This window comes from Amblyomma mixtum, chromosome 5 (genome assembly GCF_055824585.1).
Source record: "Amblyomma mixtum isolate Tamu chromosome 5, ASM5582458v1, whole genome shotgun sequence".
NCBI classification, from domain to species: Eukaryota; Metazoa; Arthropoda; class Arachnida; order Ixodida; family Ixodidae; genus Amblyomma; species Amblyomma mixtum.
Genome location: NC_143016.1, coordinates 100570395 through 100595525, shown reverse-complemented (window position 1 = coordinate 100595525; position 25131 = coordinate 100570395). Strand labels below are relative to the sequence as shown.

At 44.9% G+C, this 25131-nt stretch overlaps 1 protein-coding gene across 7 annotated transcripts in view; it reads left to right on the top strand.

Moving 5' to 3' along the window:
- The window catches only part of LOC149343207 (excitatory amino acid transporter 2-like), a 69623-nt gene extending 46966 nt beyond the window's left edge, over positions 1-22657 (top strand). For 4 of the 7 annotated variants that reach the window (XM_089545752.1, XM_089545750.1, XM_089545749.1 and 1 more), the window contains exons 2-10: positions 9175-9445; positions 10319-10529; positions 13781-13823; positions 15388-15490; positions 16155-16281; positions 16902-17135; positions 18362-18556; positions 19574-19708; positions 20336-22657. In XM_089545752.1, coding sequence (XP_089401878.1) covers positions 9184-9445; positions 10319-10529; positions 13781-13823; positions 15388-15490; positions 16155-16281; positions 16902-17135; positions 18362-18556; positions 19574-19708; positions 20336-20495 — 1470 coding nt within the window. In that variant the 5' untranslated portion in view covers positions 9175-9183 and the 3' untranslated portion in view covers positions 20496-22657. Of the gene's footprint in view, positions 1-8788; positions 9028-9174; positions 9446-10318; positions 10530-13780; positions 13824-15387; positions 15491-16154; positions 16282-16901; positions 17136-18361; positions 18557-19573; positions 19709-20335 lie in introns of those variants that run through there. The other 3 variants (XM_089545755.1, XM_089545754.1, XM_089545753.1) reach the window with 3 other exon arrangements.
- The last annotated feature ends 2474 nt before the right edge of the window (positions 22658-25131 follow it).

Below are 25131 nucleotides of genomic sequence, written 5' to 3'. Positions count from 1 at the left end.
TAGGAATATTGAAGGTAATGGCCCATTCTTCTGATGCACAGCAAAATTTTTCTTTCAAAGTTTTCCATCACTAGCATCGAGTGATTAAGACTGCTGAACAAAACCAATGAGGAACATTTTTGGCGATAGCAGAAACGTTAAGAGCAAAATAAATGCAAGACTACAGAGAAGAGATCTGCGGATACATTGATTGTTATAGAGAAATCTTACGATGTATGAGAAACTGCGCTCCGAAACTATTTCCCGTTGAAAAAATGATTTTGTCCAAAATTTCTGCGTATGTCATAATGAGCGCGCGAGCTTGCCCGTGTTCCATGCACTCTAAATAGATAAATAAATAGACAAGCAAACAAATCACTAACAATTATCCTTGTACGGATAGTCTCCAGTTCAATATCAGTCTACGATCTTCTTGATATTGTTTGATAATTTAAGAAATAATGAAAATACAGGAACAATAACGCATCTAACAGCTACCGGTAGTCGGGCCGCTCCTTTTAGCTTATAATAAAACTCGTCATGTACTTTTTGTTCTATATTCTGCACCAAAGAATGCCACTCCACAATGACTTTTGGCGAGGTAGCAGGCATTTGTGTCCTCTTTTGGTAAAATTTTCGCGAGCGAACGCAACACGACTTTTTTTCTTTCTCACCGTAACCAAACAAACCAACATGCTAGAGTTGCTAAGCACAAAAACAGCTGCAGCACACGCCATGCACGGCGTGCAGTTACTTCGGGGCTGCTTACATTAGCGATGCTGTCGCTTCGACAACATGCGCATGTGTATGAGCGCCGCATAGCCGCCGCTGCCTCTCGGTTGCATCCGTAATGGCTAGCCTCTCCGAAGCCGGTCACCGTCCCTGACCGAACAGGCCGCAGTCACGTGGGAAAAACAAGCCTTCCTGCAACTACGACGCCGGCATGCTTCAAAACCTCCTTCGGCACTTGCGAGTATCAGCTGGCAACACGCACGAGGAGCGTCTTCAATGCTTTTCAAAAGCCCCCTCCAACGGCTGCCAAGCTCAAGGTTGACTTACGTATTCGCATACTTGTGTTTCAGATGGTCTCGGCGCTAGCTATGTTTTCTGTTCTCTTCGCTTTATTTTTCTTTCGAACACGATAATTTAGCAGCTTTATTGTGCAATCTCAATACTGCCGGCGAGAATTCCGGTTTCTCGTTGATTAAATTTCAGTGCCAGTCTCTATCAAGTGTTGCTAAAGGTATTCGCATCTAACATGCGAGCCACGTTTTGCCTCTACAATCTTAGCTAATTTGTGGTGTAGTCTCTATGGGGTGTACCGATATCTCGCCGCTGAAGACTTGTGCGCGAGTGTTTGGTGTGCTTTATTTGTTAACTGAGTTGTATTTTTGGTTTAACTTATTTTTTTAAGTAAACAAATCTCCTGCAACCTGCACATATCAACACGCGGCTCCTTTCTTTTCCTGGGGAACTGTGAATGCTCGTAAGCACGAGCCTTTATATCTTTTGTTGCACCCGATTAGTCAGTGGTGTCTAAGCAATACCTGCTGTTGACTTTCAGAAACATGCGGCTATATTTTCGCACAGTACGAACATTGTCATCCGTTGACCGACACTTTGGTTTGCTGGCATCAGCTGTTGGTTTGTGACTTCGATATAAGCAGCGACAGTTGCGGTAATTCAAAGATTTCGTGTCAAAGCAAACGCAACTTTATGTACGCATTTTCACTCTTGAAAAAAGCTAAAGATCTCCTTTTTAACCGTGTTGCCAAAAAACAGGTGCAATTTTTTTAAATGGCGCGCACGTAAGGGCAATATTTGTACCGCATTGCTACAAATTTCAGGATTCGCTTCAAGCGTTCTATCGCCGCAACTAGTTGTGCAAAGCTCACGCGGGAGTTATGCATCATTAAGCGCTTCTGAAGCGCCTTCCTTTGCAAGCTGTGCGAGCAGGAAAAGCGGTTTCTATTTCGACACCCCTCTCTCCGCACGCCCCGTAGGTCGCAGCTACCACCCTTCTTTCATCGGCTAGCCTCGTTGTTATGACGTTAGGTAACGTTATTTTAAACACAGAGACTTTGCCCTTGTTGACTGACCCGTTTAACGACTTCCAGCACACCACTCCAGGTTACCAAGACACACGTATGTTTATTTTATCTTTTTGTGATGCGACCCGCCTCAGCTTTGCAGCGCTCCACAGGACCCGGAAATCAGGATTTCGTGCGTGTATTGCTGCTTCATGCAGTTTGTTCGTTGTCAGTTAATCGGAAACTGTCATAGGAAAGCTGTGGATGCCAAGAAAAAGTCAGTTTCGTTTCTTTTATAAAGCACGTCACCTGTGTCGCCATTGCAGCGGTCATATCTCAGACTTGCAAAAAGCAACGTACTCTATAAAATGTAAGAAGCTGGCTGGACTGCCTTTGTTAATGTTTGTTTTTGTTTCTCATGTTACTTCTCTATAAATAATGGAAAACAGGAATTGGGTAGCTTGCACTGTGATTAATACGACGACTGTTATGCAAAAATAGACATTGTATGTAAGTTGATTTAAGCGCACCCTGACGAGCCCTGACGAGCCATAACTTATTTACAACTCAAGAATGTAGATACTCGAAAAACACATGCATTGTGGGTGAGGAAGAAGAGGAAAGAGGAAATTTTGTTTACGCCGCGCGACTCCATCGACGACACCAATTTCCACGAAGAAACTGCCTCATACAACTATGGTCGTAACAGCTGTAGCTTAAACATATGGCGTAGTTGTGACTGCTTATCTCCAAATTAAAAATAAATGGCCGTGACCGCATAACCGCCTCAATGAACGGCGGGCGCCTGAACTATCACACTGCCGGAAAAGTAAAAACCAGGACCGAGCGAAAGCGGTACGATGCGATAGATTGTACAAGGGATAGACTGCGTAAAGAATTGGTAAGGAGTATTGCTATTTAAGAATAAGAAAGAACATGCAGGCGGCGGCAATAGCGAGCTTATGTCTTCAAATGGTTAAAAGAAAGTAAATTATGAGCCAAAAGTGTCAAGGAAGGACAGTTTTCGAAGATGTTAGGTATGAGTGTGTAGATGGGGCATAAAGGGCAGAATTATTTTATGAAATCAAGGATGCACTAAAAGCGGCCTAGACGTACTATCGGCAGAAAACGCTTACGGACCGCGTGTTTCTAAAAGAAAACAAACTTGGGGGCCTTCTTAATCCCATTCTTAAAGAAGGAAATTCGATAGCCTTTACGTTGCCTGCTATGGTGTCTACAATGAGTTTCTATTGTTCTTGCGATTTTCCTGCCAAAACTCCGCTTGGAACCGGTTCCATTGTAATTGTATGGTAGCCATTAGCCATTATAGATTCGAGATGTTCATGTACCTTCTATATGATTATCATATGAAATTCTACTAATCTGACCCACTAATCCACCTTAATCCTTCCACTAATCCCCAAAAATTCGCCTCAGTCTATTTTCTTGGAGAGCCTACTTCCAAAAATTTCTGGGGTCCTTGGAAATTGGCGGGAGGGGGAACTTCCAACTTTTGGGAGTCCACATGCAACCTGCCACGGTAGGCAGGCTGTGATGACGCCACAAAGTCACGTGACCTCTGTCGACCAATCAGGATTGCCTTCAGGGCAGGCTGTAATTATGTCACAAGGTTATTTGATCGCTCTCAACCAATCAGCAAATTGGGTCGCGGAGAAAACGGAAACTGCATGACGGCAAACCTGAATGCTTTCTCACTAAAAAAATTACTGTACCGCTGCCTCGTCACTCAGTCGCCCGGTATTAATACCAGTGAATGGGGCTTGAGCCTCCCCTAATTTAGTGAAATACGTGCACCGAAATGAATTTTCCCACATCCGCGTCCTATAAGCGTTTGCTGCCGATAGCATATGTCCTGCACCTTTCATCAGTCAACTCAGGGGATTACTGCCAATTAAAGCATTTGACACCGCTTTCGCTTCCACTGCACACCTCCATATACACCGGTTAATAAAAGAGCTATCTATTTCGGTTGCAGTTCTCGTGTCCCAGAGGCTTCTATTCCCAATAGTACATTAGTAGTGTTAAATGAAGATGGTTTGGTTTGTTTATTGGGTTTAACGTCCCAAAGCGACTAAGGCTATGAGGGACGCCGTAGTGCAGGGCTCCGGAAATTTCGACCACCTGGGGTTCTTTAACGTGCACTGACATCGCACAGTACACGGGCCTCTAGAATTTCGCCTCCATCGAACTTCGGCCGCCGCGGCCGGGATCGAACCCGCGTCTTTCGGGTCAGCAGCCGAGCGCCTTAACCACTGAGCCACCGCGGCGGGGTGTGTTAAATGAAGAACCGGGACAGAGAGAGCGAGAGATTATTTATAGCGCAACTGTGAGTTCGGCGTCTTCCCCTTTCACAGTGCCGAGCGGAAAGAGAAAACACTAAACCGCCATCCCGCGCGAGAAGACCATCTGCGTCAGTTGTAATTCCGCAAGCGCGGTGGTAAAGAAGGAAGAGAGACTGTTCGCAAAACTGGCGCCGACGTGATCGATTAAAATGCATGCTCTTGCTGTTTCACGACAAACCTGGTCAGGCAGTCTACCACACCCTATTGTAATTTCAATCAATCAGTCTATCAAACAATCAATCAATAAATCAGACTATTTCGCCCCAACAAAAGCCAAAGGACAGAGAAAAGTCCTTTAGAAAAAAAAATATTTTTATTCCTGTCATGCTGAAGCGTTCGCAAATTCTTTCTTTTCGAAGATGAATCAAGAATAGAACCGGCTACCGGTCAGCATTGTGAAATGCCCAACAACTTAATCAATTATGAAACCGTCTTCGATTTTATTTGTATATCCTAGAACGTTTTGTTGCACTGGCTCTTTGATTTAGCCCGTTACCTCCTTACTGCTGGAACTGCTGTTTTATTATTCGTGATCGCATTTGTTCAGCTCTCTCTTGGCTTGATTTGTAGCAACAAAGCACGTCATCTTTTTTGTATTTTTATGCATAGCTTACTTAGTTCTGTTCTTCGCATCACCCGCTCCTTCGCACAGCCTCACCCTTAGGCCAGCAGTACTGTATAAATAAATAAAAAGAGAAAACCGAAAGCCTAGGCTGCCTGTAGGCGAGACAGAGTTGGCGGCAGCCACCGCTGTTGGCAGCGCCTGACAGACGCGCCAGCGCAGAACACGCGACTGGTACGTGCACCGCCCACGCTGAAACTAAGGAAGGGCAAGCGTCCAAGATCGCTGGGAAGAGCAATGCGGAAGCACTGCTGCAGAATGCTAAGTGGGGAAGAATGCACGCATCGGGAGAGTGTGAAGAAAAAAATTGGCTACGGCTTAGCACTGCTAAGCATCAAGTATTCTGCGAAAGCACAGTTTTTTGCTGGCGGACACCACCGTCGCGTACCTGAAAGCGCTGTTGTGGTGTGTGTCCACGAACCCAGGGAGCCAGTTAAGCGCTTGTTCAACTTTTTAATCGTCAGTCAAAAGTTACCCAATGTGCGCAGACGGCCTATGTTCCATTCCACGTTTCTGCAGCGGTGTTGTCAACGCCAAGGCGTACTCCTCTAGTGCCGCATTTGTGCCGCAATGTAGTTCAAGCCAACGTATGCAGCGCACATATTTCTGTCACTACCGCTACATAGCTCAAAGCACGAGTATTATTAGCTTGGTATAGTATTTGTTGATGAAGACTACGTGCAATGCATAGGGCGAGAGTTTGTTTCAGTTTAGTTAACATGAGCCATTCCCGACTGCGGCGATAGCCTATAGGGCCCTCGTGCAGTTACAAGCGAAGTTGATCTGTTTGCGCCGCCGTGGGTTCGGATCGCAGTCGCGGCAGCACTTTATTTATTTATTTATTTATTTATTTATTTCGTCGGCTGACGCCCTGGACCTTCGCAGCCGTCTTCTCCCTCCGCCCACAATGCCTAAGGACTCCGCGCCCAGTCCTGCCCCACCTACACCGCACCTTCACCAAATGAAAGGGGGTTCGCGTACTAGTGAACTCGGCGATACAGTTCACCAAACATCTGAGCGGACGGCAGCAAAATCACAGTCAGTCTAGACAGCCAGAGAGCTGGAGCCGCGCGCCGGCACTTCGTCGTCAACTTCTTCGTCTGCCAACGAGGCAACCTGAGGCGCGTTCATCATAGTTCAGGCGCGTCCATTGTAATTCACTACAATTTATTTATTTGTCCAAGGCCACCCTCAAGGTCAAGCATCGCACAAACCGGTAAACCGATTTGACTTCGTAAAGTAGTTCTTTCGCACTGAAACGAAAGGTCAGAGATGGTCGATGATAATACCTGGAAATTCAAGCATGGGCAGAGTCGAGGCTAAAATACTGGGGGAGGGGGTTAATGTAGATCACGGGTTGATAGTTCTAGATTATGCACGACAGGCACTGCGGTATGTCGCAAAAGAGGCTGAGCCAGCGTAGAATTTTTAAAGCCTTTGCACATTGTTCTAGCCCCTCTTGTATAGATGCGAGCAAAATAAAAGAGAAATCTTTTTTCGCACCCAAAAGATTTCTTCCTACTTCTCCATAGAACTTGAAAACCCGTTAAAATGATCATGTATCTAGAAGAAAAACAGTATGTTTCCTAATCGTATACCAGTAGTAGCTGTTAAGTACGTGCTAATTAAATTTCGGCAAATGTGCATCCGTACTGAATCTTTGTACGGTCCGTTAAATTAAAAGACTTCGTTCTGCGCCTTTCATGTCCGAACTTCGACCGTGAATACGTAAGGAGCGCTGCTGTTAGTCTAGAATTCCCTTTCCCTATTACTCTGGGTAAGGTAAAGTCGTGCGCATTATGAGAGGGAACAAGCTTGTAGTACGAACATAATTTTCTGGTTATTCTCTCATTACATTTGAGAATGATTTTTTGGATATTATACTCCAAGAGGAAAAACTAATAATAAAACAAAAACAATGGGTTTGTCGCATGCATTCGTATGGTAATAAGTAAAGGAATGCGAAAATTTCATTAAAGTGCTACTCGTGATTTTATAAAACCAGTTGATAGTTTGCGCCCTGTCCGTGTCTGTGCTTTTTGCGTCCAGTATTGTTCGTTCCTGTGAGTAGTGCACTAATGAAGTTGAATTTGAACCAACTTGGCCCATTTGCAGCTTTACTGGTGCAAACGTTGTTCCCTCTTACTGTGCTCACAACTGTATATACGGCGTGTTTTAGTTTCATGTTCGCACTTGGCTTCTGCTGTCGCTTCTTGCATACGGTAGCTGTTGATACAATTAATCCCGTTTACTAAACAACAGGTGTTCACGTTTCGATATCATTTATGCTACGAAGAGTCCCACCTCTCCTATAATGGCCCGGCTAACAGCACCACAAGTTCTCCGCTGTTCTTATCTGCCGCATCGTTTTGATTTATCTCATTGCTCGGTCACTGCCTGGAAATGTACTGTGCATCCTTCACACCCCAGCGTTTTGTTTCTATGCATGCATGTTGCCGTTCAAATGTCCCGTTGGCTGGGGTCGCTGCAACAGGAGCGACAGAACAATAAAGAAGAAAAGGCAGTGTGGCTCGCCGAGTCATAACATCCGGTTTCTCCTGATGAAGGCTGTGTTGTCGGTTCAGGGGCAGCCAAGTAAAGAGAGAAGAGGGAGCAACAGAGGAGATGGCGAGATATAGGGGAGAGAAGGAAGGTTGAAAACGAAGGAAGGTTGAAAACTAAAAAAAAGCTAGATTTTGACTGGGACGCTCAAATGTGCTGTGCACACTGGCCCCGTATAATGAAAAGGGTATCTGCAGGCACTCTACACGTGTACTTAGAGTTTATACTTGTGTACAGCCGGCCAAATCTTTAGCTGGCGTGCGTGACGGCCGCGTTTTCTGTGCTTCTGTAGCTTATGACGAAGCAAACTTGTTAAAATATCAAATTTAAGCACAGGCTCACAAGCCCGTGCTTAATGTTGAGCTTTCCACTAGTTTGTTTCATCCCAAAGCGCAGGAGAACAGAAAACGCGACCGTCGCGCACGCCAGCTAAAGATTTGGCCGGCTGTACGCGCTATACTTGCGAGCGTGAGTTGACACGCGCCTTACCACTCGCGCAAAAAAATGTTAGGAGCATACGTATGAAAACCCATGAATATTTCCTTAACGCACGCAGTTGCGTGCTACCCCGTCCGCTCTCTCCACCATATTCGTGCGTCTATTGAGTAAGATACAGCATAGATAGATATTATGCTGGCACTGACATTTGAATATCTTGAGGTGTGCCAACATTTCTTTTTTTTTTTCTCCGCCTTTTTTGCTCTCTTGAAGTCTTCTCTCGCAGCGCCGTTTAGGTGTCCACTCGAACTGGGAAAGTTAGAGCACTTTTTCTTTTTTTCCAAGTCTCCTCCTTAATGATATAAAAAGCGGCAGCACTGAACTAGATCAAAACACGGACAGTTTTATAGGTTCTTTGCTACTGCTCATCTTTTTCGAGCAGCTATCGTAGCAAGACTCCCACACACCTTTCTCAGTAACTAACTGGTGCGCGCCACCTTCGTGAATTACCTTATCGTCACTACCGCATTGCCTTCCGTTCGTGTTGCCCGATTCACTTTGCGACCACCCTTTCGAGCATCGTTTCCTTTCCGAGCTTCACACTTCCAACCTCTCGTCTCCCTTCGTTCAAAACTTGTTTGATGCAACCTCTCGTAGCTGCTCAAGCTTCTCGCTACGCCACCGCCTGGACTCCTCCTCCACCTCCAGCTCTTGCCGATCGAGTTTCTTGCCTAGTTTCGCATTACTGTTGTCACGGTCTGGCTTCCGCTTTACGCCATGGAAGTTTCCGCTCCGAGCCTCGCGTGTTTTCTCCGCTTCCGTGTCTAGCGCGCATATACCGGCGGTAAGATAGCCGAGGGAGCAATTCCGCTGGGCTGTGTCGACACCGAGCGCCGGCGTCTAGATTGGTGACAGCCTCGTGGTAAGAAGCAGGAAGTGCAACACTCTCCTGTACGAGTTAGAGTTCTCGTTTTATGTAGAAATTTAGTAACCTTTTCACTCACTAGATGGGTCCACGCAGTAAACCTCTCAGGTACGGAGTGGCGTGTATCCACTCTGTCTCCTCCCCCTTGGTTGTGGAGGGATTACGGGCGCACGCGTGATTCGCAAAGCGAGCGTAGCCTAACCTGTCCATCGCAATAAATGTAACCGCTAGATTGACTTTCCTTTGTCGTTGCAGAACGGAAAGATGAAGCTGGAAGAGTCCAAGGTGGCCGCCATGGAGGTGCGGGCCCAGTCCCTGAGGGCCAAGCTGCGCAAGTTCGCCAAGGAGCACTTCTTCCTGCTCTTTACGCTAGGCGGCGTCGTGGCCGGCGTGGTGCTCGGCCTGGGCCTCCGGCAGGCCAGCCCCAGCGAGTCCACCATCATGCTCCTAGGCATGCCCGGCGAAGTGTTCATGCGCTGTCTGCGCATGCTCGTACTGCCCATGATGATCGCCAGCATCATTACAGGTGACACAAGAATTGAACTTGCTGACTATTTATTTGTTTATTTAATTATTAGTGCAGTTTAAAGGCCTGTTAGGCACCTTATTTTACTACGAGGTAGAGGGCTAGCAATGATGAACGAAAACGTCTTGTATGTGCCCTCTATTTAAAAAAGTTTCTGGACCACAGTGTTTGAAAGCTGGCCCTCGCAGCTCTGCTTTGGTACTATCTCTGGCACTGATATGCTTTGCGGGGGTGATGAGGTAAGTTATTTTTACACTCCTGATGTTTTGAACGCCGATGATGCATGCGAACCTCACTGCAGTGCCCAGAAGTAAACCCTGCGTCCTAACACTTTGGAACAACCAGTAGGCCTGCAACTATTAGTCTCACACCTGGCGGCTTACTTTTATTTCCTTCTACTCGATCCCCACAAAGCATTCGTCGTCGTATGTCTCAAAATTGCTCCCTTGTGTATTATTTTCTACAATCCTTTTTTTTTCTGTGAAGTTTATGCTTGAATGCCTCATGTTTATGCTTTACTTCCACCGAACACTACTAAGAGAATGTCATTACTAATGGTCTGATGTACTTTGGAAGTACTTCTGGCCTGCATGATAGGCTGTGACTTTAACGAACGCTGACTTTCAAAGTGGCTTCAGTTTTCTCTTACTCTCCTTTCTCTTTCATTTTTTTATCCCCTCACCCCCTTCCCCCCGTGTAGGGTAGCAAACCGATTATTCTTCGGTTAACCTCCCTGCCTTTCCTGTTATTCCTCCTCATCCTAATGGTCTGATAAGCAAAGAAATACATATTTTTGTGTACATTAGCCTCGCTCCTTTAAGTCTCTTGATAAAGTTCTGTCCGTAAACTCTCGGACTGGCTTATACCTCGCAGGCAGCGCCAACCTGAGCGGGAAGGCGAAAGGCAAGATGGCCCTGCTGACATTTGCCATATTCATCGGCACCAGCTTTGTGTCGGCGCTCATCGGCCTTTCGTTCGTCACCATAATCCATCCCGGAAGCCCCGAACTCAAGTCAGAACTCGACGCCCAGGACGAAGTCAAGGGCAGTGCCCAGCTGCTGGACACTTTTCTGGACCTTGTCAGGCGAGTGCACAACCCTGTCCTACTAGGTCAATACGTATTCCGCTTACCTTCGATCTCGTTTTTACAATTTCGTGTAATATCCGCAATGGAGGGGTTGAGAAAGAAAACGAGAATATTTTGCATAACAGTCAAGGCTCTCGTTAACATTCATCAATTATTACACCGGGCGCGAAGAAGCCACCGCTCTTTTTGCGACGCAATATTTGCGGGATTAGATTTTTTTCTTGCATACATGGGGTTTACAATCTTTTTTAGTAGTGGGTAAATCGGAAAATGCCATGCTTGCTTTTAATAGACAAATGATGAAAAAGCACTTGTCATATAATGCTAATAAGTACGATGCTCAGAGCTGCCAGCGAAGTGTCGATGAGAAGTATATTTCGCAACAGGCCCCAAAACAGTCCTAGGTAGCACGCTGCTCTGACGTAGGAAGAACACAGGGAAGGGAGCCGAAAATAGTAATCACGGGCGCCCAGCATTTCTGCTTCTGGAGCTGTTTCGAAGCGAACATATAATTCTAGTACCCAACCGAGGTGATAAGGCTGGCTCCCGAGCTCACGCCTTCTTTATTATCAATGCCTGTCATATCACCCAAAAATGGCGATTCAAACCCTTTCTTGCCTCTCTTTTCTGCCCTTCCCGTTCACTAGCTTATCTGCCAGTTCCGTCAGGTAGAGTGCCGCCAGACTGCGCCACACCGCAGAGGCTATAGGAAACGCTGTCAGGCGTCGCGTCTTGAATGACATAACATCAGGCGCCCATTGGAGCTCGCCACACCCATGGTGACCGGGGAACGAGGCGTCCGCGCAGACCATGTGACAGGCATTGGTAATACAGGAGGCGCAGTCTCGTCTCTTGATAACGTTCCTACACTCTAAAGAGAAAATAATAAAAAGAAGTAAGCCGTCCTCTAGCGTCCTCCCTTTTAAAAAAGGAACCGCGCTAGAGGAGAGCTTACCCCATTTTCACTCCCATATAGGGGTAGTCCTGTTTGGAGTGCATGCGGGAGAAAATGTGCCGATATGCTGGGCACCCTTTATTAGAGCCCTGGACTACTCGTTATCTGTCTTATTAGACTGGGCATCATTGTTGAACAGCCGGCAAGTTGCTATCATGAAAAGCCAATCGAAGATGTTACTACTGCGTTTACAGATCAAAACATGTATCTGATATAGGAACTGCTAGCATTTTTAAAGCAGCCGCCCACAGTACATCTTTACCAAAAGATAATGAAAATTCACTGGTTCACTCTCCGCCGTCTGAGTCAGAGCACTGAGAGCAGAATTTGGTGCAAGGACCTAAATATGAGGGCTCTATTGTCTCTAGAGTTGTGCAAGATGAGTTTCTTAACTCCCACGTTCAACACATCTCTCGATGCTTCTCATATTTATTCCGGAGCCAAAATTCATTGAAGTCAGCGAAAAGTTAAAGCAATTAAATTTTTGCCGCCCTAACGCAGTTCACCCATGCCTTCTGTGTGAAACAAGTTCCTTTCTAAATGTGTGGGAAAACTTCCGCGCTTCATTTCGTTCATAATTCCGAACAAGGTGTTGCCGCCATGTTAACACATCCGGGTACACATTAATGAGACTGTGCAGCCATATCTGGTGCCTTTAGCGCTGATTTCAACGTGACAGCGTTGAGGGCCCCTTCAGCGGCAACCCCTTCGTCGGCGTGTTGAGAAAAGCAGGTTGCAAGCCTGCCACTTAGGTCACGTGACCTTTTGACGCCTTCTCAACCTGCCCAATCGTGGCAGGCGTCAAACTGGTCACCGTACTCTGAGCGAACTGCCACCGTAGCAGGTGGCAGTTTATAATGATCCGTCTTGAGAGGTTGCTCTGAAAGAGCAACCTGGATATCACAAGCCCCACCGGTGGTTATGTTTGAAACAGCTACTTGCGGGGACAGTGATTCATCGCTTAACCACTGCACCATTGCGCCAGTAGTGGTATGAGGACTCACCCATAGAGTTTCTTACTATTACCTAGAGGGAAAGCTGGCAACCCGTCTATGGAAGTTTGCATAGAGGTCCCTCGAGACCACTTCAGCCACCATGGGCGCTCAAAGCATCATGGGGCGGTGAGCTACTTGTTGCGGAACTGCAACTTTTGGCCAAAAAAATAATAGAAAAATAAAGCTGTTCGATAACTAAGAATGTCCTAACAATCAATTTACTTTCTTTAAATTGCAACAAAGGAGGAGAAAAGCATGTAAATGCAAATTTTGCCCAAAATAAGAGATGGCTAGCTTTCCTATTGGCCAAGTAATGAACACTACAAAAGCTAATATTTCGTAATTAACAGGTGCATTTTTAAAAGTAAATATGTTTAAAAAAAATGTTGTTGCTTAGATACTTTAAGAGGTTTTTAATGGCATTTCGGAAAAGTGATACCTTTTATTGGCGTCGTGTGTCTACGCGTTTTCACTACTATGGCTTTCGCGCGAAAGTTGTCTGCGCACGCACGAACAACGTTTTCGGAATGAAACGTCTTAGAAGTGCCACTCCATGTTCCCGAAAAACTACGACTGCCTCGCACCAAGTAGCTCACCGGCCCATGATGCTTTGAGCTTCCATGGTGGCTGAGGTGCAGCGCCGCCAGCTTTCCCTCTAGATAATAGTAAGAAACTCTATGGACTCACCGCGACCTATGAATGTAGAGATTGACCAGTTGCTCATATACGTGCATGTGGACAGAGTCTAAGCGACTTAGAAGGAGTACTTGCGCGGGAGGGATCTCTAATCCTATCGCAGTGTGCCCTTAAGGGTAGGTTAAGCGTTGTGAGATGGTGACAAAAAAAAACAGTGTCCGTGTCTGTGAAGTGAGACGCAAGTGAGACCCATCAATGCTATCGTGCCATACCCTTAAAGCAGAGCTTGTGTCTCCTCCAGTTTCTGTTCTTTTGATTTTACTACATCTATCTGAAATAATCACTTCAGTGCCTCTCTATTCCTTTGAATTTGTTACAAATGAAATTCTGCTTTCGAACTCGAAGCGGCTGCGCTATAGAGTTTCACTTTTCTTTTTACAGATGTTGCGCCAGTTTTTACTGCCTGCACAACTATGGCTAGGGAAAATGGTCATTATAGCTATTCGCTGAGAATACTTGCATTCGTTCAAAACACACTGTAACCTGTTCTTAAATTTGATGCAACGCTTCCTCGCTACCACTTCTCTTGTGGTTGACTCTTCTTGCCGGAATGGCTTGAGCGTGTTAACTAACACTGGCCCCTTGCCGCTGCCTTTTTCCAGAAATGCGTTTCCCGAAAACCTCGTAGAAGCCTGCGTTGAGCAGGTGAATATTTGATGCTTCATTGATCTGTTTAATTGCGTGAGTGCATACACCATTTTGCCAGCAGCTGAAATTATTGCTGGCAAGTGTGCCTAGGAAAAACGATTTGTTGTGTGCTGCTTGAATGAAAGGAATTCGCACTCCGTCGTACGATGTGAATTCAAAGCAGTGTCTAGCTAGATGTTTTCGCACGATTGTTATTTCGAGATATAATATTTACCTTTGTACTTGTTACCGCTGTACTCAACTTAAAGATAACACAACAGTGAGACAAACATCAACTGCAGTGGCATCTGCTGTGTTGAGTAAGATTTTGAAAGTGACATTTTGTCCATTACATCTGCTTGTTCGCGGCAACTTGAAACTACGAAAGAAACTATGAAAGGCATTTTGTCTTTCCTGCTTCTTTTTATTTCTTCGAATTAATAAAAGTTCTTTTAGAGACCGAAGTACATTGCCTTTAACGAAAATATATACGGAAATAAAAACGTGGACCTGCCAAGGAATGGAAGGCGTGTAACTGTCATTTACCGTGTAACTGTCATTTACCGTTATAAAACACTATGCGTTTAGTTATCCAAATTATAACTTATCTCTGACAGCAAAAAAAAGAATGTTAATACGTTGTTCTACCTGTTCAGAGGACGCAGTACGATCGTTTAAAAAAATATTGTAAACTTCATACTGTAACATATTGTAAACGACGTATTGTAAACATATTGTAATGTATTGTTTCAGATATGTTATACACATATATAAGTTTAAAACAATATTGTAAACTTCATATTGCAACATATTGTAAACAACGTAATCTAAACATATTGTAAAGTATGGTTTCGGATATGTTATAGACATATCTGAAACGAATGCTGCGCATTAACGGTATTGTGGCGAGCACGAGTCGTATTCAGATTTTATGTAGAGCACAGGATTCAGTGCACACTTTAAAAGTCAATACTTTGTTTTTAGCGCACTTTAAGCACTTAAAGACTTGGTTTTCTGTAATTCTGCAACATAATTATTGAGAATAAATACACGTATAATTAGCGCCCTCTTCACGGGATTCACTTTCATAATTTAGTTCAGCAGAAGAACTTGTTCTCTTAACTTAGCAGCACAGGATCTTTAAAAGTTTTCCGTGCAGTTCATAGAAAGCGCTCATAGAAGACACATGCTATAAGTGAAAATATCAAGTTTATCGTGTCAACTCCACCTCAAATCCTACAACAGCGCTCCGGTGTGAAATTGAAGCATTAGGGTTCGAGATACACACTAAATGCCTAATATCACTTCTTGAAGAAAATTTGCTTTATGTAGCAAATGATACGTTTTAACATAAGGAGTTGTTTCTCGAACGAACCACTTCCAGATCATATCAAAGCTTTCGTAAAAGCGTAAGCAATAAAGATCGCCAATACCTTTAATTTTCCCGGTTCATGTCCTAAAGCGTAAATAGAAGTAGTTTAACAATTAAACGTGCAGACAAGTTGAATTTGTTCATTATCTTTTGCGTGGACGTTGGGCAAGTTTTTGACCTGTGTCATTCATGCCCCTTTCACCCTCCCAGGGTTACACATCGTACGAGAAAAAGAATGTCTCAATCCGAGGAGAAGCCCCCAGGGAGATCTCGAAAAGAGGCTGGTCACGAAGAGCCGGCACCAACTCGTTAGGTGATGAAGAGTTCGTTACTCAAAAAACACACACACGCACACACGTAACGCTTACTGCGACACTAACGGTGGACTACCTCGTATGACATTATTTTCATGCATGAAGCGATGCTCTACTCAAGTTTCCCGTCAACACTTTCATGAGTGTAAGTTAACCCCTTGGTTTCGAGAACATCACAATATTTTCGCTACGTCACTAAACACTTAACAATTGGTATAGTTTTTCAGCACGACGGAAAAATACGTATTCAACAATTGCGTAAACAAAAAACAATGGTTCAAAAAAGAGCCGATTAATGACGTCATGGGCACCGCACGGGTCTCAAGGGGCCCCCTGTCCCTTTGCCTCCTGGCGGATTAACCATGCTAAAAGTAAAAAGAAAACCTTGAAAACAACGAAAGATTTGTAGTTTAACGAAAGCTGTGACAAAGACCCTGTACCGGCAGCACAGCCTCATCAAGCAACTGTTTCCGTCTTCGGTATACCCTTTCCTAATACTATCAGCTAACTATTCTGAATAAACAAAGCACAGTGGCATCTCGAGATAAGATTTGTGCTTCTACGTAGTTACATTCTTGCCATCTAGCGGCTACGTTGTGTTTGATGTTCATCAACAGCGTAAAGGCTCGAGCAAATTTCCTTTCTTTTTTTTTCACTTTCCAGGTTTGATCGTGTTCTGCGTTGTCTTTGGCGGCGCGCTGGGCACACTGGGCCAACCCGTCGAAATCCTGAAGCAGTTCTTCTCTGCACTGGACATAGTCATAATGAAGATTGTCTTCCTGGTCATGTGGTACGGTCACGCTAACACTTTTGTCTTTATTCACGAATAAGATAACGAACACTGAACATAACCTGCGTTCAAGCGATTTATCAAAAACAAGAGCATGAATCAATAGGATAAGTTTATTGCGTCAAACCTTTCAACATCAGCGAAACAAATTTGCAAGAAAAATGACTCCAGAATAAAACCAAAAGTTGTTGTGAAGGTATTACAACCTTAAAATACGCGTAGTTTGAAGGCATTTTCGCCTTCTGCAACCTTCCCTAACCTGAAGATTGCGAGAGGCGATTAGAGGTACCGCGAAAGAGATTAACGATGCAGGACAATGAACGAAGCGTAACCGTGAAAGTGATTAATGACGCTTCTGCATGACTGATTATTTTCTCTTTATCATCGTAGAATTTCGTTTTTAGTGAACATCCACGACGGCAGACAGCATATCGACGTGTAGCTTGTCAGAGCAACTAGACTAACTAACTTCCAGCAGCCATGGAATATCATATACCACTTCCATACTACTTGTTAGAGCAACTAGACTAACTCACTTCCAGCAGCCATGGAATATCATATACCACTTCCATACTATGCCTCGTTCGCCTGAGTGTAGCTATACCGATCTCTCTCCGCAGGATGACGCCCGTGGGAGTGATGAGCCTGCTCTGTGCGCGCATCCTGTCCGTGGGCAGCATCGTGGCGTTGTTCCACCAGATGGCGCTACTCGTCGCCACAGTGCTTTCCGGTCTGGCCGTTGAGCTGTTCGTGGTCGAGTGCCTGCTGTACTTTCTGGTCACACGGAAGAACCCTTTCCGTTTCCTCGGAGAGCTGGCCTACGTGGGACTCTGCGCTTTCGTCACGGCCGCCAGGTATATGAGCTCTAAACACCGTGAATAGGCAGTGCGATGGAAGAGGCGACCTACGCCCATGTTCTGGGAGTTTTCGCTAAGTGGACATGTCAAACATGAGTTGAACTGGACACGAACTCTTCATCCAAAAACGGCAACTAGGCAGCCATCGCCTGAGATCTCGTTAATTGCGTAGGAGTTCCCACCCTCTTATGCTGCCGCCTATTTCTCTATTGGAGCGCTTTCAACTAATATCTACTATTATTAGCCCAAGCTTTGTAGTTTTCAGTTTTACACTGCGTTCACTGATGCAACGGCACGTGCAGTTTCAAACAAGATGAGGCAGAAAAAGAATGATTGATCAGATGTCATCACGCAGCTGTCACTTTTGCATTCGGGGATTCACCCTTTTGACGAGGATCGAAGCGGACGGGCACACTTGCAATGAATATTTTTCGTCATTTTGTCTCGGCCATGGCGAAATCGGTTTAACCGACTTTTAATGTACAGCTCACTCGGTTATGAGAGGCTGGTAGACCATCTCAGAGAGCCAAAATTTATTGCGATCTGCCCTAAGTCATCCCCCCCCCCCCCTACGGTGTACACCATGAAACAGTTTCCTGCACAGAACAGGGTAACAATAACAGGATGGCAGAAAAACGATGCTCCTGAGCTCAGTGCCTCACTCTGTAGTTCTCAGGTTTATTATACTACCCCCATCAAGCATTTTATTTTTTTTATATTTTGCTTTATACTGACTGAGCTGGCTGCGTCCTAGAACATTGTTTATTTTGGGGGGGGGGGGGGGGGAGGGAGGGGGGGGGGCGCTGTTTTCGCTGCTGCCAGTGCCTGATAAGTGGGGCCAAGAACATCTCAAGCCGTGCTTGGACGGCTTTCTCCTTGGCTTCTTTTTTCACTGTATAGTGAAAAAAAAAAAATAGTTTACTAACACTTGCATTGGGAAGGCTGCCCAGTTGACCTGCTATGCTTACTGCGAACACCAGTGTGCTTGTGTAACGCATCTGTGCCCCAGATGTTGAGGCGTTCTCAAGAATGGCTTTCATAGTAGAACTCGCGCGAACGTGACTTCCGCCCAGATATGATGTCTATGGTGGACGTGAACTTTTGTTCCAATAAGGCGACATCACGAGACGCGCATATTTATTATTTTTACCACCTACGTTAGGCACTAAATGAAGAGGACTGAGAGATATGCGCGGATACTCTAGTGCGCTTTTCCTTTCCAGTGCCCCCGTGATGCCGCTGACACTCAAGTGTCTTGAGGAGAACTGCGGCCTGGACAAGCGGGTCACGCGGTTTGTGGTTCCGGTCGGCGTCACGGTAAACATGAACGGCACGGCGCTCTTCATCACGGTGTGCAGCATCTTCATCGCGCAGCTCAACGACATCGCCATCACGTCGGGAGACTACTTCGCCGTCTTGTAAGTCGCACGCGCCAAGCACTCGTGAATTTCTCATCTCGTTGCCATTATACGCACGAACATGGAAAGCGTATGCATGAACAGCTGTAATTAGCAATGAAGACACAGAATAATAAACAAGCCTAATTACATTATGTGTTGGCAGTGCGATAAAAACAGCCGCTGTTGATGCCTTTACCAGAAGTGCCGTCATTTCCGGTCAGGTGACGTCACTTCTTTACAGCCAATGGTCGAATTTTATGACCCAAGGTTCATTTCGAAACCGTGAGGCTCCTAGTTTGATCGCATTAAAGAATATCAGTACATATTATTGTATGAACAAAATCGTCTGCAAAATCGTTATTGTATGAACAAAAGAGCCGTACAGGGATCGCCGCAGTGTGCAGTCGGGGACAAATGTCTGTGGACAATGTACTCCTCGAATGAAGCCGATAGCGCTGCTATTAGCTGCATACGACACTTGTGGAGGTGAAAGTCGAATTTTTGTTCTTTCATCTCCACAAGTGTGGTCTTCAGTTGGTGGATAACAATAGAGCGATCGGCTTCATTTGCGAAGCACGTGGTCCACAGCCATAAGTATGTACAAACAGGCTATAGTTTTATGAAACGTCCACAAAGAATAATTCCTGCCTCCGTAACGCGTCATCAATTTGTTCTGCGGTAAACCAAGAATCTCCTTGAAAACAATCGATGAGGGAACATTTCTGTAGGTAGATGCTGAAATGACTCAGCTTAAAATCGTAGTAACTGGTAAAATCTTTGTGAAGGGTAGTTAGTTGAGCGAACAAAAAAAGATAGCATCTCAACGCATCATACTGCTGCCAAAATGATTAATGACAAAGACTCCTTCCTCTAGAACAGAGGAGCTATGCCTTTTGTGCCCGTGAAGAAAGAGGTTGATCGATCTACTTCTTCTATTGCAGTGCATCACTGGTGATTTTTTTTTCGTGTTTCCAGAGCTCCACATTTATCGATCGTCGATCTAATGTCGTATTACCGTACTATTCCTCAACGCAGAATAACAGCAACTGCAGTGAGCGTGGCAGCAACTTCGGTTCCCAGCGCAGCCCTCTTCTTGATGGTGATGACCCTCTCGGTGATTGGTGCGCCAGTTAGTGACGTCAGCCTCCTCTTCACGGTCGAGTGGCTCCTGTGAGTATTTCACCTTTCTTCATGAAAGACAAACAGCCTTTAAGCGAAAAGCTGCCGATGGCGGCCACGCATCCGGGTGGTCTGTTTCGTTTCTGGTGCCCTTGGACCACGCAAACTAGTGGTGGCGAAAGACATGAAGCCTACTGCATATCGCTGGTTAATAAGTGTCTTGTAGATGATTAATAAGTGTCTTGTAGATGATGCAACAGTGCAGTAAGCGGGATAGAGGAAAATCCTTGTGTGACGCAAAAAAAGAAACAATAAAGCATGCCAAGTTTTCATAAAGTGCACGGTCACGATGGAGTTACTGCAGTTCTAATCACGCACCAAATTCGTTGATTTTAATATACTGTACATGAAGGAAAACTGAGATCAAGGCAGGTTAAAAGTAGTAAAGTCTGCAAATATAGTGAATACAACCGTTTCAAACCTACTGCCGCCATAATTCGCTATTTTGTTCTGAGGTAAAGCACCATTTCAGCAGCTAGAAAGGTGGCCGAATATTTGTACGGCTCAACCCTAAAAAGTCTCTCAATAAAAATGAACAGTGAGTGGCGACGTTCCGCTCAACCATTTGGCGTTGCTTCGAAACATTCATCGGCATGTGTTGCACTTCTTTCCGCGCAGTGACCGGGCTAGGACGACCAACAACTGCCTGGGCGATTGCTTCACGAGCGCACTAGTGGACCACATCTGCTTTCGGAGAAAACCTTCCGAACTCAACGAGGTCGTCGTCGTCATCACCGAAGATGGCGCGGCCGAGAAACTTCGAGACTCGACATTGTGATACGCAGCCTAAAAACAGCGACCAGGCTGCCCTGTTCGCCGGCTGATCACGAAGGCCAACAGCTGTCTCAAGCCGGAGCGAATACGACAAAAAAAAAAAATGGGCGCATCTGAGACGACAGTCTCTGTAGCGCTTGTCGAACGCATTTACGCTCCCACCACAAACGAGCCGCACCGTCGTTGTGCATGAAAGCTTCAGCTTATTTCGAAGCATGCACTGGGACGGAGCGCACTAGTCTTTCCATTTATATCTCACCCGAGTTACAGTGTATACGGTACGTTTGTAATTCAGTGCGCCTTAAGAGGAGGCATCCACAAATCTCTCGTAATATAAATGCTAGCTTCACCACGCACACTGGTGCTTTTCATTTGACAGCGGCTTCTACATCTGCCGCAAAAAAAAAGGTATTATCGTGTATCTCGGCTTAAGGCGATGCTGACAATTAAAATTTGATAACAAAAGCTGGTCACTGGCGATGAAAGTCTGGCACGTTATATAAAGAAAGTCCGGAACAACGTCGCACTACACCACATTATGTAGGAAGTTCTATCCTATTGCGGAAAAACACATTCCTAGACAGATCCCGTTGTCATTTAGAGTGCATTACAGGATACATTTGATCCCATTTGAAGGAGTCCATTTTATTGAAGACATTCCTAGAAACCTTAAGTTTACCCGTAGTTTTCGGTCATCAAACGTTTGTGAACACCTTTGCATTGTTTTCCGAGAGGAAGTCTGATGATTAGCGTCCAGTGAAGATGCCCCTCTGGAGATTCGTGCGTCGTATCACTTGAGTTCTAGACACGCATACGTCTCTTGCTCTGCGCTGTCGAACATGACCGATGCCTCTCTGCTCTCTTCGAAAAAGTGCATATGTAAGTTACTAGAAAATAATTTCCTCATTAAATGTTCATGCAGAAGTGTAAAGTGCGGCACTAGGTGCAACTTTATCGTAAGAATAGAAAAAAAAGGGAGATTTCTATAAGACTATATGATATTACACATGACCCTCTAATTCCCTGGGCATCACATACAACACGGATTGTATAAATGTCCACACGTCTCTTTTCTGCTCTCAAAAAAAAAAAAGAAATTAACTTCTCACAGTATTACACAAACCTTATTTACCAACATATTCCTCAAAGCATAGTCATGGGGTTAGCCGTCAGAAGTTCGGAAGTCATGCTGGGACGTCACTCACTTAGAAGATTCGTTATTCTGGCAGATGACCTAACAATTCAACGATGATACAACACCATCAGCAGCAAGCGGTGGTGTAGCCCTGAATTTTGTTATTAATTACTGTATGCGCTTATGTGTCAGTCTTTTTATCGTTTTCAGACGTTCCGAAATGACTCTGATCGACAAATGTGAACTTCGCAATGATATTTCTTTTCTGAGTAATTGCGCATATCTTCCTTTCTTCTACATCATCCTTATACGGGGCGGTAAAGAAATTAAACTCGGGACTTTTAACCAACTATCTCATTGCTCGGGCATTACGGTGGTAAAGAACCGACGTCAGATTTCGTGGCATGCAGAGATGGCTGTTTCTTTTTTCAAAACCTATTGGCTTTTTTTTTACACCCTATATCTGGCAAAAAAAAAACAGCTCTACTTCCACGTTCTGATTGCCTTCAGAGTAAAACTAATGAACATAGGTGCTCAGTAACCAAGTTACTGCAAAGGCTTACGGTACGGAGCTGTCGTGCTACTGAAGTGTGAGCCATTTTTTTTTTTAGGTTCTGTTTTCTGTCCTCCGTCTAACGGCAGCTTTTTTTTTTTTGCACTTACACGTAGTTGCCCGCACATCGCTGATTTTCACTAGTTATCAAAAACGCTGCTAACGCACAGGATAGTGCCCAAGGGGTCACAATACGCACAGCACAGAAATAAACCATAAATTTCGCGCAAGGCATTGGTATGTAATGTGATGTCATGCCTGCATTTATTTGTGGTACTGCACTATTCAAGAAACACTGTGACAAATCCTGCGGTTTTAAGAATCCGTTTACATCCACCCAGAGAATGTCTCGTCTTTATGCATGTCTTCTATCTGTTCTATACAACGATACGATACGTGAACGCAGGTATACTGTTTAAGAAGTGTCCCGCGCAATAAACAACCAACTGGCTTCACATGGAGAAGCCAGGAAAACATATTTGTGGTGTTTCTGTCATTCACTTTGCTTCGTCAGACATTGATGAAGAAGCACGCCTGTTTTGAAAAGGAAACGAATTTTTGTGTTCTTCATTATAGAGGCGCAGCATTGAGAACGAATAGACCGCTGCATAAAAGCTGCCACACGCCTGTACACCTACTGGCAAACGCCCACACGTTCATTGTTGTCGTATTCGTTAGGAAACATCAGTGCTAGGAAGTAACACGAGACAGCACAGATCGTAAGCACCTAAGCTAGCTGAGGCCGCTAACGAGGAAGTCTCATTTATTGTCGTATAATTTTTACTGTCTAATGGAAGCCACAACCCTAATCTTCTGATTTTTAGCCTCATCTCTTCTCTTAACTTTCGACATTCTCTTCTGGCTACATTCCCTTGTAGGGAAACTCTCGGTTACCCGAAAGACCAGAGGTTATCTGGTCTCTGAGCTGCGCGTCCTGTCCAAGTCAATTTCCTCTTTTTAGTTTCCGACAGACCATCACTTGCTCCCACATTCTTTCATCCACGCTGCCTTATTTCCACCTCTTAATGCCGACCCCATCGTTACCCTTTCTGGCACTATCACCGCTTTTCTTTGTCAAATTTCGATTGTTCTTCATAGCCACCCCGTTTCGGCCTCGCACGTGGCTACTAATGTAAACATGCTACGTATTGTGCAAGTAACACCAAGAACCCGAGCTACGCAAAATGACTGGAAGAAACCGTGAAAGACGAAAACATTTGTTTAAACACGCCCCCGCAGTTTTAACACCAATACGCCTATATGGGAGTAAAAACAGAGCCAGCTGTCCTCTAGAGAGCTTCATTTTATGTCCAGGATATGCTGTCCAAGTTCAGGAGTAGATTTCGGTTGGAATGCTTACTCTTGGCAATGAAAATATATTCCCACTGCAATGCATAGTAACCTTATGCAGTTACCAATGAAAGGAGGCTTTTAAACGCGGCACCTGAGGTCTAGAGGTTAGCAAATAGAGGAGGTTGAAACCTTGGTTAAACTCTTCGTCACTGCTAGTACCTCGCATGTCTTGAAGAGGGAATTAGCTTCTGTTGCCAACCGCAAGTATTCCGTATTTTTAATGCGAAAGCAATATATGTCCCATTAGCACAAAAGCCGGTGTCCGTCGCCGTCCGTGGCACGAAATTTCTCCTTGATGTAGCCATGCTCTCGCATGACGTCAGCAGTAAACCATGAGAAAGTGACGTTGACAGCAAAGAAAAGTAAATAAAATTTCTTCCAAAGGTTCGAGTAATTCAACCAAGGGCCTTCAGATTGTGCAGCAAGCAAGCACCCCATAGGCCACAAAAGGTATTTTTTCTTTATTTCCTTTTCACGATAAAAAAGAAGTTACAGCAGTAGCAGAGAAAAATAACAATAAGAATACAATATTATTCAAAGTGGCAGCCACAGTTGTAGCTACGCTCTGACTCAAAAACGTTTAAAGTCTTCCAGATCACTCAACATTGTCATCCATTCAGGTTGCTCGCTTCGAGCATCGTACAGTTCTTTTTGAAAAGCCTCACTTTCCACGAAATGCCCCATTGCTGAGCGAGCATCCACATCAGTGTGTCTCCCAGTCATATCTCGTTTTCTATGCACTTTGGAGGCCAAGCAGCATGAATAAGTCTTGTCAGACCCCCTGCACTATCGACAGGTAGAAATCTTGTACCATGAGGCGTGACCGGCAGGTCCTTTTTTATGGTCGACTGTAAAATGTCCCAGACGAAATACTACGAAATAATTGGGGCGAAATACTGCGCCCCAGAAGTCAAGAAAAGTGCGGTGTATAGATTCCGGTTTACAGCATATTAGGCAGCCAATTGATCATCTATAGAACAAACAAGCCCTTTTCACTCAACTGTGGTTCAATAGACAATGTACCGCTATGTAAAAGGAGGAAGAAACCTTTTCTTGACGATCGGACTGGCACGCTTATAACTATTCTGAAGACGTCCTTACCTTTCCCTCCACAGTACAAGGAACGATAAACAGGCACCGGTAAGATGACATTAAGCAAGTCTTTCCTGGGTTGTTTTGGGGTCACAGAACTTAGGTTTTCCACTGAGAACCTAACATCTTGCAAAATTTTAGCGCGAAAAACACGGACAGAAAGAGTAGACGACATGAGCGCTCGTGTCGTCTACTCTTTCTGTCCGTGTTTTTCGCGCTAAAATTTTGCAAGATGTATGTCAACCAACTCGCCCAATATGTAGTACTGAGAACCTAACCTTCAATATATTAAAAGCAGCCACAACTTCGAGCAAAAACCCGCTCAGCCCACAAAACCGCGTTACACACAAGGTGAACTTAGCGTATGCGCTTCCTTACGACTGTATGCTAGTGAGTAGGCGTGTCATTAGAAAATCCGCCGCGGTGATTCAAGGATTAGTTTAGTTTAGTTTATGGGGTTTAACGTCCCAAAGCGACTCAGGCTATGAGGGACGCCGTAGTGAAGGG